Consider the following 17,240-nt stretch of genomic DNA (forward strand, 5'->3'; position numbering starts at 1 on the left):
TTTATTTTTTTAAACCTCCATTTTTGGACTACAACTACAAAACACTGCTCTTTTCCCTTTGTTTTCCTTTCATAAAAGGGGATCATGGTAATCTCTGAGGATACAGCATCACATTGGTATTCAGATGGAGTGTTGGGATCTGGCCGTATTAATCAGATTTACCGAGACAAATATGTCATATCTCATTGTGATAGACTGGAGAAATGCTCTGGAGAAATGCTCTGGATCTAAAGAACAAATCTACAGTACATACTGTATATCTACAGCATTTGCTTTTTTATTCATGTTGGGTTGTTGTTTAGTTTAGTTTTTTTGCCAGTATACCCACTGTGCAGCACTGCTCTGTTTTGCACCTATAAAGCAACAACTGGAGTAGCATACAGAAATAAGTCTATTGTAATTCTGGAATAATATTAATTATTTATGTGAGAGAGGGCCAGACTTGATGTTTCTCAGAGAACACAGATTGACAGGCCGACAGCACGGCAGACAGTCAACTCAGAATGACAGGCTAGGGAGAACGGGGGGGAAGAAGAGAGAAGGGTTAAGAAGCGATGGCAGATCTTTCTCCCTTGCTGTAATAAAGGATGGCGTAGCTCAGTGTTTAAGAATGCCACAACCTTTATTAGCACCTCTTCCCAGGGACGGATTAACCCCACAAGGGCCCCTGGGCCGGTACATTTTTGGGGCCCCCCTAGCGCGCGTGCGCACAGAATTTGAGGTTTTTTGTGTTTTTATCATTTTTTTTACCTAAATTTAACAAAATCAATGGCCAATGAAGGTCCCCAGGAGCTTTTTTCAGGGCCTCAAACCCATTACAGGGCTTTACATTTTCCCAGAAGGGCCCCTGAGAGCCAAGGGCCCCTGGGCCACGGCCCCATTGGCCCAATGGCTAATTTGGCCCTGCCTCTTCCTATCTCTTACAGTATCTGATAATCCAAGTATTTTGTTTTATTTTAAGACATTTTAAGATTTTAGCATTGATCAATTCACATGGACAAAATCATCAATACGTTAAGCACTGTCACTGTCAAATTAAGCACTGTTGTTGCTCTTATTTTTTTTAAACTTAGTCTAAAGCATGCTATACAATGTGTTGTTGAGAAAATAGGTTATTAATTGTACCATTTGTAGTTACTGAGGAATCAGAAAGGCCTGAACAATGAGTTCTTCCCAAAGCAGTGGTGCTAACTGAATGTTTCATAAATTCATATAGATTTACTGTATGCCATCAATATTTAGTATAATGTTAAGCAGTTGAATGTTGCTGTTCAATGACTAATAAAGTGAAAATACATTATTCACAGTAAGGCCTCCCAGCATATATGTTTTATTTCACAGTCTACACCCTGGACCAATCAGGAGAGTTCCCATACAGGTTAGGATACAGAATAAACAAATGAAATTGTGATGAACAAAAACTGCGCAAACAAAATTGGAAGATATATCTTGTGTTTACACTAAAGAGCTGGAGGGACGGGGAGATGAAGAGCTGGAGGGACGGGGAGATGGCCTGCTGTTACTTTTTAACAAACAAACCACAAAGTCATAGCAACACAAGTCAGGGAAATCACTTCTCCTATTTTGAGTGGAGGTCAGGTGACTCTACCGAGCAGTCATTGATTTGACACTCTCTTGGGGTATGCTATTCCCAAACAGACTACATTTCACCTGCTATACTGGGGTCTTTTTTGAAGCATCAGTTACTGTATTGCGTCCTGCATCTCCACAGACTATTTAGTCTGTGCACTGTAGAGGACACCGAAATTAAGCCTTCCATGCGAGTGATTCAGATTAAAAGTTAATTTCATTTGACTCACCCTGACAAGAAAATGAGACGTGCACTACCTAAAGTTTCCGGTTCCCACTCGGAGGTGCCAGTGACATTATTTATTTATGTTAGGTTAATAGCACAACCTACATTACAGTCAGAAGTGCTGATTTGTGGCCAAGACCAATTCTGCTGCACTCACTACTCTACCCTCTAAAATCACAAAGGCCCTCACCCTAAAATACTGGAGTTCAGTCGTCATCCATCAGAGCGTTCGACAGACAGGCAGGTCAACCTACCTCCAATACACACATGGACACCAACAGGCTTTGAATAGAGCTATTTTCCTCTTCGTTTTAACTACAAGCCACCCATTTAGACCTGAGGCCGATTCTAAAAACGCACATTTTTTACATTTTTGAATACTGTACTGTATACTGTACAGAACCCCAAAATGGGTTCCCGGCCTGAGGGGGTAAAACACCAAAAGGGGTTCCCGCCCAGAATGGGTTAATGCTTTTACTATTATAATTCGGCCACAACAAGCATTTAAGTCAGGGGTTCTCAACCCATGGGAGTCTGGGACCCCTCGGGGGGTCCCCAAATTATTGTTATTTTATTTATTTTTTGCAGCTGAATGGCTGGAAAATCTAAATGAAGAGTTTACATAGTACACATAGTGCATGCATAAACTTTCCTTAATGATTATATCTGGTTTCTGTATTCATTTATGATATATTTTCTCTATTATTAAGGTTATTTTTGCATTCAGTTTGTATTGGTGGTGGGGAGGGGGTAGGGCGGGGCGGGGGTCGCGAGACATGGCCAAAGCATTCCCGGGGGTCCCCAGCCAAAAACGTTGAGAACCCCTGATTTAAGTTATTAAGCTCTCATGTAGGACTGTTTATTGTTGTCTCCACCAGGCCGAAGGCATGGGGAGAGAGTATGTTTTGCACTCCGTCCGTGTGTCCATGTGTGTGTGTGTGTGTGTGTGTGTGTGTGTGTGTGTGTGTGTGTGTGTGTGTGTGTGTGTGTGTGTGTGTGTGTGTCCGTCCATTACCAGCTAATCCGGCACCGCTGGCCCGATCCATGCCAAATTTTGCACACTCTAGATGCCAACGATGAACCTCTGCCCAAAACTTTCCTGAACGGCCTGTTATAGCACCACCAGGAGGCCGACTTTTGTAAAAACTCATTTCTTGTTATTACTCCTCCAGATTTTGTCAGAAAATCCCGGAAATCGTTACACAGTATCTCTATAGTCATGTGCTCAAGACGGATCTGTCAAATATTTCATATTCCATCCAGATTGGCTAACATTAACTTTCAAAGTTTGCAGGACTGGCCCGTTTTGAATGAAAAGCCTCAAATCATGAACGCAGCGTACAATTTACATGAAATCTTTCACACACTTTCCTACTAGGCTGAGGAATATATCCCACCCATTTCACATTGGCCTGTTATAGCGCCACCAACAGGTGGATTTTTGCAAAACACATTTTTGGAACAAAATGCCTCAAATCATCCAATTACCATCAAAGGCATAAGAACAAATGGCACCCTTTTCACATTGGCCTATAATAGTGCCACAAGGGGGGCCACAACCTGACCTGCCATGGCCCCTGGTGGAGACCAGACACTTTTTCTAGTTCATTCTGCTTCTGGTCAATTCTGGAGACTTTACACAAAGACATGTTTAGCTACAAATACTGTACTCTGTCTCTCCCTGGTGGACAGAGAAAGTACTAGCCAGTTCATGCTGGTCTTGAATTATGTCACTGCTACATACAGATTGTTCCCACGCTGCCGGCCAGCAAGCCATCAGCATATTATAATGGACACTCATTACAGTGCCTGACCAATCACACCATGGGCTTCAGTCAATTTGTTTATTTATTTATTTTCTCGCACCACCATAATAACCCAATGTTAACCCATAAATGAACTGTTAGATTTTAGTTTAGTTTTAACAATTCCCAACTGCTTTAATTGGCTCATCAAGAAATGTATAACCCAGATCTATAAATTAACAAAACAATTAACAATTTTTTCATCAGAGCTTTTGCGTATTGGAAAGAAAACACAATCATAAACGTGTGCGGGTCATTTTGAATCCTCCAGCAGCTAATATAATCTGACTGGGCAGTGAAGCCCATTCTACATTCCTGCAATGACTTACCGGGTCTTTATGATCAATCAATCATCTAAACAAAGCTGGAGTGCAAGAGAGCCACTGCCAGGGGAGGTCTGACCTGCGGCCTAGCGTGACATTCAAGGAAGGAGTGCTGCTCACCCAGGAAATCCCATTACTCCAAAGTATGATGGATATCCATACTGGAAAAGCTCATATGTGGTCTGACATATAATTTGTTATAATTTGTAAAAACTGGCGTGGCCACATTCACCTTTATCACTATTCTTTTTTTTTTTGTACTTTTTTCAAAACTCCTATAACCCCAACACAATGATTCACAGAATATTCTGTTCATCTGTCCCCCGTGTTTGGGGAAAACATTACAGTATATCGTCTTTGAGGGTCTTCTACGCCGGGGAACCCAGAATAAAAGCTGCTAGCCTGCTCAGTTTGTGTTAAAGGTATATTCAGTGATTTCACTTAATTCAAATATCACTTATTTTTTCTTATTTTTTGGATAATCCTCCCTACTAGAAAGTGTGCTGACCATATAAGGAGTTCCTCCCTGTCTCCAGTTAACCCCTGGGGTAAAAAAACCCTAGTTTCGGTTTGGGCTTTGGGTGGCAAAGCCTTCATCCAATCAGGATGAGAGGGGCCTTCCTCCAATCATGATCGAGTGGGGCAGGCCTTGGTGCACGTGCTGTTGGTCTGTTGTACTTCCCCCACTGTAGAGCGTGTGCATGTGCATGTGCACATCTTGTTACCGGGTGGACCGGGTTTTTTTCCAAATCACTGAATGCTCCTTTAAGTTAGTTACCTGAATATAATATTAAATATATTACAGCATTAGATTATTCGGATACAGTGTCAAAGGAACAATTACATTATTAGAGATTTTCAGGTGGTGCAGTGGTATATATATAGTGCCTGCCCACAAAGGTTGTGGGTTCGAATCCACCGCCGTGCATCTGGCTTTGTCGTGCATCTACATACGAACACAATTGGCCCATGTTCGGGTGAAGGAACCCAGACAGGGAGGGTGATATTTGCCACTGCATGTATTCCTACCGGATGGGGCGTCACCTTACAGTGTTGGGCAGCAGGAGTAGGACGAAGGCTCTACTCCCGGTGGGAGCTCAGTGCGATACAACAGCAGTGACAACACGCTAATGTGCATATTTACACAAAGATTTTAATGTTAATATTACAAACTTAAAGGAGCATTCAGTGATTTGGTTGATTTGGAAAAAACCCTAGTCCGCCCTGGTAACAAGATGTGCACATGCACACGCTCTACAGTGGGGGAAGTACAACAGACCAACAGCACGCGCACCAAGGCCTGCCCCACTCGATCATGATTGGAGGAAGGCCACTCTCATCCTGATTGGATGAAAGCTTTGCCACCCAAAGCCCAAACCGAAACTAGGGTTTTTTGACCCCAGGGGCTCACAGGGAGGAACTCCTTATATGGTCAGCACACTTTATATAGGGAGGAATATCCAAAAAATAAGAAAAAATAAGTGATATTTGAATTAAGTGAAATCACTGAATCTACCTTTAATGTGAAAAGAAATGCTATTTTGAAGGTATTCTTTCTTTCAAACCTTGAAAATTCTGTTTTCATTGTGATACCAATAAATAGGAACTTAAAGTATACTACGTTAGTTCCAACTTCCATTGTTCCATCGATTGATTCATCATTAAAATAAACTATATACTCAGTCAAAGTCAAATAGCTGCGGTCAAATAGCTGTCAAATAGCTGCGGTGGTCAGATGGGTGGGCCGTGAACACTTAGATTTTCAAGTGGGCCCCTATCTAGACAAGGCTGGGGACCACTGTGCTACAGTTCTGCATCTGTAGCAAAGGTTCACAGGAGAGGTATATTTGCAAACATGCATTATCATCCCAGGTTTAATCAATAGCCCCAAACAGCTGATGGCACACTCCCAGTATGGGCAAAGGTGAACAAAGAAGCGCTGCATGTTGTGAAAGAAGTTGTGCTTATCAATGTCTGTGGCAACCGACTGCCTCTCAATTCAGCTACACTGATCTCTGATCGTATTTAAGGCTTTAAGGGGTTCAAAAAACACTAGATATCACATTGTAGTAACATCAGTGAACTTTGGCCTTGTCCAAGACATTTACATCAGTGAGGTTCTCAAACATCAAGGACCCCAGGCTTGGAACCCTCATAAGAGACGATGTGTGTTGTTAAAAGTTTAGCAAAATGTTTAAAAACAAAATTCTGATCTACAAGCTCAAAACATGCTATTCGATTTTGATAATGATGTACAAAATAGGGACACAAGGTTGAAACTGGCTACAAACTGCCACAATTAGCTTATGGATTCAATAATAAAAGGCATAGTCTTCATTTCCTCTCTCCTTGTCCACTATGCAAACCTGTGATCTATACGAGGTATATGAGCTGTTTGGTCACTGAGAGTGAGTCATGTTTATCAACCCTCCCCTTTATTGTGTTCCGCTGTGATAAGAGAACAACAAACAGACAAGCGGGCCAAATCTCAGGAGGTTTTTTCTCTCCCCCACACACACACACCTCATTCCATTCCTCTGGGGAACTGTTTAGGATCTGAACCTTATCTAGACTAAAGGTCACTGTAGTGGAGTGTCTGTCAATCCACCATGACAGCGTTTAAAGAGATGATGAAATGAAGAATGTATTATATTAACTGACTGAGACGAGATCAAGAGGACAAAGAAGAAAACTACCAAAAAGCTGTAAAAGAGGAGACACTGAACAGAACACCTCTGATAATATAAATGGAAGCTTCACTGAATAGGTGAATTGGACGTCACAGTGAATGTGAGTGGAGAACACCGGCCCATCTCAGAACTCTGTCAACACAACTTGCTCTATAGTTCCGCCTGCGTCAACATACTGATGAGGGCCATGAAGCTGACGGGGACAGCTATGCTAAAACTAGACTCTGGTGATTACAATAGCAGCTCCCTTGATGGCTCCTGCACCGTGGTGGCATTTGACAACCTCACGGTGTTGCACATGGAAACAAGCATGGCAGGTATGTTGGTGACACTCTCGGCGCATTCACTGCCACCTAAATCAGATACTGTGCCAATAACAGTACTAGTAACAAAACAAGAACTGGGGAATAATGTCTGATAACTCAACAAACGATGATGCTTGTTTTTTTTTATTGTTGTATATGTCAGGGACATGCAGGGTTAGCGTTCTTGCTAACTCCATATTAACACACAGCTTTCTGTACTGCACTGTTTCTGCAGTGTTCATTAATATAATGCTGTCCCTCTCAAATAAATGAATAAACTAAGTAAAGTGATGCGAGGCTGTCTCAGCACTGAAAATCCACTCAGTCTAAGCCTTAATGGAGCAATCTGAAATGGGTGAATATTGTTTTTTATATGTTCGTATTGGCCGTTCGCAAGCATTGTGCAGACCAGTGGTGCTTTGCCATAGGAACTCGCACAGACACAGTAATTTACACAGCTACTATATGCCACATTTTCATGACATAGACACAAAAATGTGCCTTTGCAATGACCTCAGCTCTCATTCCGCAAAACGCTGCAAAAGTACCAAGCATTATTCCCACAAGAATGACAAGAGCGCTGGAAATACCTCGTTCCTCCCTCCTCTAGTAACCCTGATAATCTAATTTCCAGTTATCATTAAGGCTCTGTTGTGCTGAATCAGAGCCTTTCTTTGGCACTTTTAAAGGAGATGCTTTACCAGTAGACTGCACTTCAAATGCAGATAACTGCAAGGCAGATGTATTCTAATCTCTTGATTCAATCTACCCGATCTTTGAGCACAGAAAGCATTCTCCTTGTTAAATTGTAATCCCTGGCTGCGCTGTCTCCCAAAACTAAGTGTGCAATTTACATACATTACGGCCTGGAGCCATTGTCCATGCAACGCGCGGGAACACTGCGCCAATGGAGTGTATTTGATGGTCAGTGGTTATAAGGGAGACAATCCTGTAGCGATCGAATACTGACAGGAGGCAATTTAGAGCAACATGGAGGGAGATTGAATTAAAAAAGAGCTCCCAATGTAAAATTAGCCAGAGGAGGGTTGTGGACTTTGGCTTACTACTGACCTCTAACTGCTTTAATTAAATGTTGAGTTTCCTCTTCCTCTGAGTAATAAGTAGCAGGGCTCCTCAGAGGGCTGTAAGTCTGGCAGCCACAGAGATATCTCTACCTATGGCCCTGCTTTCATTATCACTCCTAGCACAGAGATATCTCTACCTGCCCCTGCTTTTATTATCACTCCTAGCACAGATATCTCTACCGTATGACCTATGACCCTGCTTTTATTATCACTCCTAGCACAGAGATATATCTACCTATGACCCTGCTTTCATTATCACTCCTAGCACAGAGATATATCTACCGTATGACCTGTGACCCTGCTTTTATTATCACTCCTAGCACAGAGATATCTCTACCGTATGACCTATGACCCTGCTTTTATTATCACTCCTAGCACAGAGATATCTCTACCGTATGACCTATGACCCTGCTTTCATTATCACTCCTAGCACAGAGATATCTCTACCTGACCCTGCTTTTATTATCACTCCTAGCACAGAGATATCTCTACCTGACCCTGCTTTTATTATCACTCCTAGCACAGAGATATCTCTACCTATGACCTATGACCCTGCTTTTATTATCACTCCTAGCACAGATATTTCTACCTTCTGACCCTGCTTTCATTATCACTCCTAGCACAGAGATATCTCTACCTGGCCCTGCTTTCATTATCACTCCTAGCACAGAGATATCTCTACCTATGACCTATGACCCTGCTTTCATTATCACTCCTAGCACAGAGATATCTCTACCTATGACCCTGCTTTCATTATCACTCCTAGCACAGAGATATCTCTACCTATGACCCTGCTTTTATTATCACTCCTAGCACAGAGATATCTCTACCCGACCCTGCTTTCATTATCACTCCTAGCACAGAGATATCTCTACCTGACCCTGCTTTCATTATCACTCCTAGCACAGAGATATCTCTACCTGACCCTGCTTTTATTATCACTCCTAGCACAGAGATATCTCTACCTGACCCTGCTTTTATTATCACTCCTAGCACAGAGATATCTCTACCTATGACCTATGACCCTGCTTTTATTATCACTCCTAGCACAGATATTTCTACCTTCTGACCCTGCTTTCATTATCACTCCTAGCACAGAGATATCTCTACCTGGCCCTGCTTTCATTATCACTCCTAGCACAGAGATATCTCTACCTATGACCTATGACCCTGCTTTCATTATCACTCCTAGCACAGAGATATCTCTACCTATGACCCTGCTTTCATTATCACTCCTAGCACAGAGATATCTCTACCTATGACCCTGCTTTTATTATCACTCCTAGCACAGAGATATCTCTACCCGACCCTGCTTTCATTATCACTCCTAGCACAGAGATATCTCTACCTGACCCTGCTTTCATTATCACTCCTAGCACAGAGATATCTCTACCTATGACCTATGACCCTGCTTTTATTATCACTCCTAGCACAGATATTTCTACCTTCTGACCCTGCTTTCATTATCACTCCTAGCACAGAGATATCTCTACCTGGCCCTGCTTTCATTATCACTCCTAGCACAGAGATATCTCTACCTATGACCTATGACCCTGCTTTCATTATCACTCCTAGCACAGAGATATCTCTACCTATGACCCTGCTTTCATTATCACTCCTAGCACAGAGATATCTCTACCTATGACCCTGCTTTTATTATCACTCCTAGCACAGAGATATCTCTACCCGACCCTGCTTTCATTATCACTCCTAGCACAGAGATATCTCTACCTGACCCTGCTTTCATTATCACTCCTAGCACAGAGATATCTCTACCTATGGCCCTGCTTTTATTATCACTCCTAGCACAGAGATATCTCTACCTGACCCTGCTTTCATTATCACTCCTAGCACAGAGATATCTCTACCTATGGCCCTGCTTTTATTATCACTCCTAGCACAGAGATATCTCTACCTGACCCTGCTTTCATTATCACTCCTATTACAGAGATATCTCTACCTGACCCTGCTTTTATTATCACTCCTAGCACAGAGATATATCTCTATATGACCCTGATTTTATTATCACTCCTAGCACAGAGATATATCTCTATATGACCCTGCTTTTATTATCACTCCTAGCACAGAGGTATCTCTACCTATGACCTATGACCCTGCTTTTATTATCACTCCTAGCACAGAGATATCTCTACCTATGACCCTGCTTTTATTATCACTCCTAGCACAGAGATATATCTCTATATGACCCTGCTTTTATTATCACTCCTAGCACAGAGGTATCTCTACCTATGACCTATGACCCTGCTTTTATTATCACTCCTAGCACAGAGATATCACTACCTATGACCTATGACTCTGCTTTTATTATCACTCCTAGCACAGAGATATCTCTACCTATGGCCCTGCTTTTATTATCACTCCTAGCACAGAGATATCTCTACCTGACCCTGCTTTTATTATCACTCCTAGCACAGAGATATCTCTACCCGACCCTGCTTTTATTATCACTACTAGCACAGAGATATCTCTACCTATGACCTATGACCCTGCTTTTATTATCACTCCTATCATAGAGATATCTCTACCTATGACCTATGACCCTGCTTTTATTATCACTCCTAGCACAGAGATATATCTACCTATGACCCTGCTTTTATTATCACTCCTAGCACAGAGATATCTCTACCTATGACCTATGACCCTGCTTTTATTATCACTCCTAGCACAGAGATATCTCTACCTGACCCTGCTTTCATTATCACTCCTAGCACAGAGATATCTCTACCTATGACCTATGACCCTGCTTTTATTCTCACTCCTAGCACAGAGATATCTCTACCTGACCCTGCTTTTATTATCACTCCTAGCACAGAGATATCTCTACCTATGACCTATGACCCTGCTTTTATTATCACTCCTAGCACAGAGATATATCTACCTATGACCTTTGACCCTGCTTTTATTATCACTCCTAGCACAGAGATATCTCTACCTATGACCTTTGACCCTGCTTTTATTATCACTCCTAGCACAGAGATATCTCTACCTATGACCTATGACCCTGCTTTTATTATCACTCCTAGCACAGAGATATCTCTACCTATGACCTATGACCCTGCTTTTATTATCACTCCTAGCACAGAGATATATCTACCTATGACCTTTGACCCTGCTTTTATTATCACTCCTAGCACAGAGATATCTCTACCTGACCCTACTTTTATTATCACTCCTAGCACAGAGATATATCTACCTATGACCTATGACCCTGCTTTTATTATCACTCCTAGCACAGAGATATCTCTACCTATGACCTATGACCCTGCTTTTATTATCACTCCTAGCACAGAGATATATCTACCTATGACCTTTGACCCTGCTTTTATTATCACTCCTAGCACAGAGATATCTCTACCTGACCCTGCTTTTATTTTCACTCCTAGCACAGAGATATATCTACCTATGACCTTTGACCCTGCTTTTATTATCACTCCTAGCACAGAGATATCTCTACCTGACCCTGCTTTTATTATCACTCCTAGCACAGAGATATCTCTACCTGACCCTGCTTTTATTATCACTCCTAGCACAGAGATATCTCTACCTGACCCTGCTTTTATTATCACTCCTAGCACAGAGATATCTCTACCTATGACCTATGACCCTGCTTTTATTATCACTCCTAGCACAGATATATATCTCTACCTATGACCTATGACCCTGCTTTCATTATCACTCCTAGCACAGAGATATCTCTACCTATGACCTATGACCCTGCTTTCATTATCACTCCTAGCACAGAGATATCTCTACCTATGACCTATGACCCTGCTTTTATTATCACTCCTAGCACATAGATATCTCTACCTATGACCTATGACCCTGCTTTTATTATCACTCCTAGCACAGAGATATATCTACCTATGACCTTTGACCCTGCTTTTATTATCACTCCTAGCACAGAGATATCTCTACCTGACCCTACTTTTATTATCACTCCTAGCACAGAGATATATCTACCTATGACCTATGACCCTGCTTTTATTATCACTCCTAGCACAGAGATATCTCTACCTATGACCTATGACCCTGCTTTTATTATCACTCCTAGCACAGAGATATATCTACCTATGACCTTTGACCCTGCTTTTATTATCACTCCTAGCACAGAGATATCTCTACCTATGACCTTTGACCCTGCTTTTATTATCACTCCTAGCACAGAGATATCTCTACCTATGACCTTTGACCCTGCTTTTATTATCACTCCTAGCACAGAGATATCTCTACCTATGACCTATGACCCTGCTTTTATTATCACTCCTAGCACAGATATATATCTCTACCTATGACCTATGACCTATGACCCTGCTTTTATCGAATTTTGGGCGGGAACCCCTTTGTGTTTTAAACATTATGTTATAATTTAGCTATTGAAAAATAGCAGATCTACAAGCTCATAGCGCGCCACCGAGTGGCGCGCTACGAGCGTGTAGATCTGCTATTTTTGAAAAATCGTGAAAATATTTATTTCAGAAAACTGGAGGATTTAGAAGATTATTTAAAAAATTTCGAGGTCAGGCCTAAATGGGTTATTATCACTCCTAGCACAGCCTGTACCCTCATGCTTCCTATAGTAGACCACAGCCTCACAACCGAGCATAAGATTTGTATTTATTTTCTGTTAATTCTTCTGCCTCATGGCAGTGATGAACTAGGTTATCTTGCATATCTCTGCCACACCGGGCAGCCTACCCAGGGCTGCATTGTGGGTTGCACCGTCAGGGCCCAAGGAAGTTACGGGGGAAATTAAGTTTCTGCGACATACGGTTCAACTTTTGTGGCAAGTGATGTTGGGGGTGCATGCTATAGAGGTCGCTCAACATGCAATTCCAATGTGGGGTCGATCAGACAATGTGTTCATGATTTCTGACATTTTCTTTTAAATAGGCCCTTCCCACAAACTTTGAAAGCCGGCAAAAACATGGCGTATCACATGAACCCTGAGTGATAATGTAAGCGATTTTGTGAGTTTGACAAAATCTGTAAGAGTAGAAAAGGTTTGTTTTGAAGAAAATGCTAAATGGCGGAAAATCTAGTTAGTGTTTGGCCTATATGAGTTGTTTCATGACCTAACAACCTTTCCTCATCTCACAAGGAGAAAAGCCTGGTCACAACCTAAGGCAGAGAGAAAAGCCTGGTCACAACCTAAGACAGAGAGTAAAGCCTGGTCACAACCTAAGGCAGAGAGAAAAGCCTGGTCACAACCTAAGGCAGAGAGAAAAGCCTGGTCACAACCTAAGGCAGAGAGAAAAGCCTGGTCACAACCTAAGGCAGAGAGAAAAGCCTGGTCACAACCTAAGGTAGAGAGAAAAGCCTGGTCACAACCTAAGACAGAGAGAAAAGCCTGTTCACAACCTAAGGCAGAGAGAAAAGCCTGGTCACAACCTAAGGCAGGGAGAAAAGCCTGGTCACAACCTAAGGTAGAGAGAAAAGCCTGGTCACAACCTAAGGCAGAGAGAAAAGCCTGGTCACAACCTAAGGCAGAGAGAAAAGCCTGGTCACAACCTAAGGCAGAGAGAAAAGCCTGGTCACAACCTAAGGCAGAGAGAAAAGCCTGGTCACAACCTAAGGCAGAGAGAAAAGCCTGGTCACAACCTAAGACAGAGAGAAAAGCCTGGTCACAACCTAAGGCAGAGAGAAAAGCCTGGTCACAACCTAAGGCAGAGAGAAAAGCCTGGTCACAACCTAAGGCAGAGAGAAAAGCCTGGTCACAACCTAAGGCAGAGAGAAAAGCCTGGTCACAACCTAAGGCAGAGAGTAAAGCTTGGTCACAACCTAAGACAGAGAGAAAAGCCTGGTCACAACCTAAGGCAGAGAGAAAAGCCTGGTCACAACCTAAGGCAGAGTGCATAGCCGGAAGTGTCGGGCCGGAACATCAGTCAGATGTATTTCCCCCGGATACGATATTTTCCGTCCAATAACATGCTCATACACACATAGAATGAAAACAGAATCGTAAAGTGTCAACGCCATTTCCTTGAGCGGTACTTCCGCCAAAATTCCAGCAATGCCCTCTACAGTGTAGGTCTGTCCCAGCGTGGGGAATATAGGCAGATCTGCACAGCATCAACGTACAGTAACTACCTGAGGCTGTACTTCCTCTACTCCCGCTTAGACACTTTCAGGAGCCATTGTTGCCCAGTGGAAAAAAAACAAAAAACGTTTTGATGCCGTCCCAGTTTTCAACATTAGGTCTGGATTCACACAGACTGAGATGCACGCACGCACGCACGCACGCACGCACGCACGCACGCACGATAATACAGAGGTAAGTGGTTAATCAGGCTAATCAATTTAGTTGATTCTAAAAATGTTTTTGAATCGAATCGTTGATATACATGAAATAAATATTGTTTATTCTCCATTATTTGATTAACCAACATGCGCAAGATTAAGTCTGTTTCGATATATTTCCAGTTAACTGTCCAGCAATAGTGTTGGTGCTTATCTGCTGTCCTACAATGGTGACATTCTCTCAGTTAAATGATCTGTCTCGGATGCTTGTGGGGCTTGTTAGTTCAGCCTCACAGATGTTTATTTATTCATTGGCAGCCAAACAAAAGGGGCCCGTGTCTTTAAAGCCATACAGAGTCCCCACACCGTTACACTACCTTTCTTGTCTCTATTTCAAAGATGTCTGTTGTTTGCCTCCGGCGATGAATGTGAGAAATGCATTATACATCAATAATCCTCATCATGATGGCATCATCATAACAATAACAACAAACACATTTTATTAATAAGAAGAACCTTGCACGGAATATCAAAATCCGTAAAGTAATCTTCAAACCGGAATATAATAGTGTCCATTAAATCTAAACTTTAGTCTTTATATACGGTAGCCATTATGTAGGACTGCAACTATCGATTATGTTCTATTGTTCTTACTGACTATTCTATCGATTACTTTTCCAGATTCATCAAATAGAGGGTATGCGCATGCATAAAGTGAATGGCAGATCGAGTGGCAAATCGAGTGGCAAATCGAGTGGCAAAGTGAATTTAATGTTGTTTAAAGTCATTTAATGCAATCAAATAGGACTTTTCTGTTTGGATGTATGGGCTGTCAAGGCCAGAAAGTAGTTCTTTGCCAGGAGAGGATTTCCATGGGAAATCTGGGGACGGCTGTAACAAAGGCCTTCACTCAGAAAGGTTGCCATAGTTACCCACTGAATATATATATGTGGAGCTATCCGACGTATCTAAATAGTAACCTATCTAAGTCAGACATTACAAACTCCTTATGTGGGTGTGGTTGATCTAGAGCAGTGTGTTTCAACCCTTTTCATGTCCAGGTCTATTATGTATTAGTCATTTGAGCCATGGACCACCATTTGATGACAGTTACATATGTCGGCCTCCTGGTGGCGCTATAAAGAGCAGATGTGAAAAATTCCAGGCAAAGGTTTTTCCTTGGCCTCTAGGGAGTTGGCATACAAAGTTATCCACAGATCCGTGCAGTTAGAGGTAAAAACACTTTTCGTCCAGTTATAGCGCCACCATGAGGCTGAGTTGAAAATGTTCACATGGTATTTCTTCCTCTGCCTAGTGGGAATGTGCGTGCACAATTTCACGGAAATCACACGATGTGTTCATGATTTGCAGCATTTTGTTTGAAACTGAGCACTCCTGCGAACTTTGGAAGCCAATCTTAGCCAATCAGGATGGAGTCTGAGAAATCTGAAAAACCCGTTTCATTGAATGGCTCTAGAGAGACTGTGTACCAATTTGCGTGATGTTTGGACAAAAACTGATGTGGTGGCGCTATAACAGGCTGTTCTGGAAATTTTGGCATCTCATAGTTGGCATCCAGGGAGTGTGTGTGCAAAATTTGGCATCGACCGGGTTAACGGTGCCGGAGATTAGCTGTTCACAGACGGACGGACGGACGGACGGACGGACGGACGGACGGAGTGCAAAACATACTCTCTCCCCATGCCTTCGGCCTGGTGGAGACAATTAGTTTGATTAAAAGTTTCACCCCTACTATTATGTGTTAATCGACAGAGTCAAGCCTTTCAGCAGCACACACCTCTCTACGGCTGCAGCCCAGTGGGAGCGCGTGTTCCATCTGTGCAGACGTAGCCACGGGGAAGCATTATGGAGCGCTCAGCTGTGATGGCTGTAAGGGCTTCTTCAGGAGAAGTGTCCGCAAAAAACACGCCTATACCTGCAGGTAAGATGTCACACAACACAGGGACATTGGTTAGGGAGATTGTGAGCTTGTACAGCAGCTATTTTCCTTTTTTATTAATATTCTTTAAAATCTATAGAAAAAAATCTGGGACATTATTTATTATTTATTTTTATCTACAATTTGGTGTCATATTCTGGGCATGTCGCCCAGAATAGTGACACCAAATTGACAACTCCATTTGTGGTTGAATGACAGATAGCTTTGTGAAGCTAAATGAAACATAACCAATACTAACCACAAGTAAAAAAAAAAAAAAAAAAAAAAAAAACCTTAAGTTGCACAGTGTGATGATACAAGTAGGTGAAACATCCATCATAGAGGAGGTAGCACCAGAGAATAGAGGAAAACAACTTGTGGGTCATAGTTACTGGGATCTGCCCAGGCATGGAAGCAATAACCTATATGCAATGACAGAGGATTGAAAAATCAATGGTGAGATATAGCTGTGGGCTCTTGCGTTCCCATGAGAGGAACTGTATAACAAACTTTATACGTGCGTGTGCGTGCGTGTGTGTGTGTGTGTGTGTGTGTGTGTGTGTGTGTCTATTTTGTCAGGTTCAGCAGGCAATGTGTCGTGGACAAAGACAAAAGGAACCAGTGTCGTTGCTGCAGGCTACGGAAATGTTTCAGAGCGGGGATGAGAAAGGAAGGTGAGAAACAAGTAGAATGTACCCACTGTCAACCTAGCCTTGGTCCCAGCCTTAGGGCCGATTCATACTCCTATTTTAGAGCCGAATAAAAGTCGGTTCGGCGCTGTAGAGCCTACAATGTGACGTCATTTGAGGTTCGGGGGGGCGGGTACCGTCCTAAAGTCGGCTCTTCGGTGCTACTGAAAATTTCTGACGAGCCAAAATCATTTCGGCACTACAGCGCCGAAACAGCGGTAAAATAGGAGTATGAATCGGCCCTTACTCATCTGCGAAGAGAAAAGCCTGGTCACAACCTAAGGCAGAGAGAAAAGCTTGGTCACAACCTAAAGCAGAGAGTGCATAGCC

The 17,240-nt window shown here is 42.5% G+C and overlaps 1 protein-coding gene across 1 annotated transcript in view; it reads left to right on the forward strand.

The window, feature by feature from the left end:
• Positions 1–6,821: 6,821 nt before the first annotated feature.
• Positions 6,822–17,240, forward strand: part of hnf4b (hepatic nuclear factor 4, beta) — a gene marked incomplete at both ends in the record, with an annotated part of 29,045 nt that continues 18,626 nt past the window's right edge. The window contains 3 exons of the mRNA XM_079496403.1: positions 6,822–6,951; positions 16,056–16,224; positions 16,801–16,895. Of these exons, the coding sequence (XP_079352529.1) occupies positions 6,822–6,951; positions 16,056–16,224; positions 16,801–16,895 (394 nt within the window). The remainder of the gene's footprint in view (positions 6,952–16,055; positions 16,225–16,800; positions 16,896–17,240) is intronic.

This window comes from Electrona antarctica (assembly GCF_951216825.1).
Source record: "Electrona antarctica genome assembly, chromosome: 3".
NCBI lineage: Eukaryota > Metazoa > Chordata > Actinopteri > Myctophiformes > Myctophidae > Electrona > Electrona antarctica.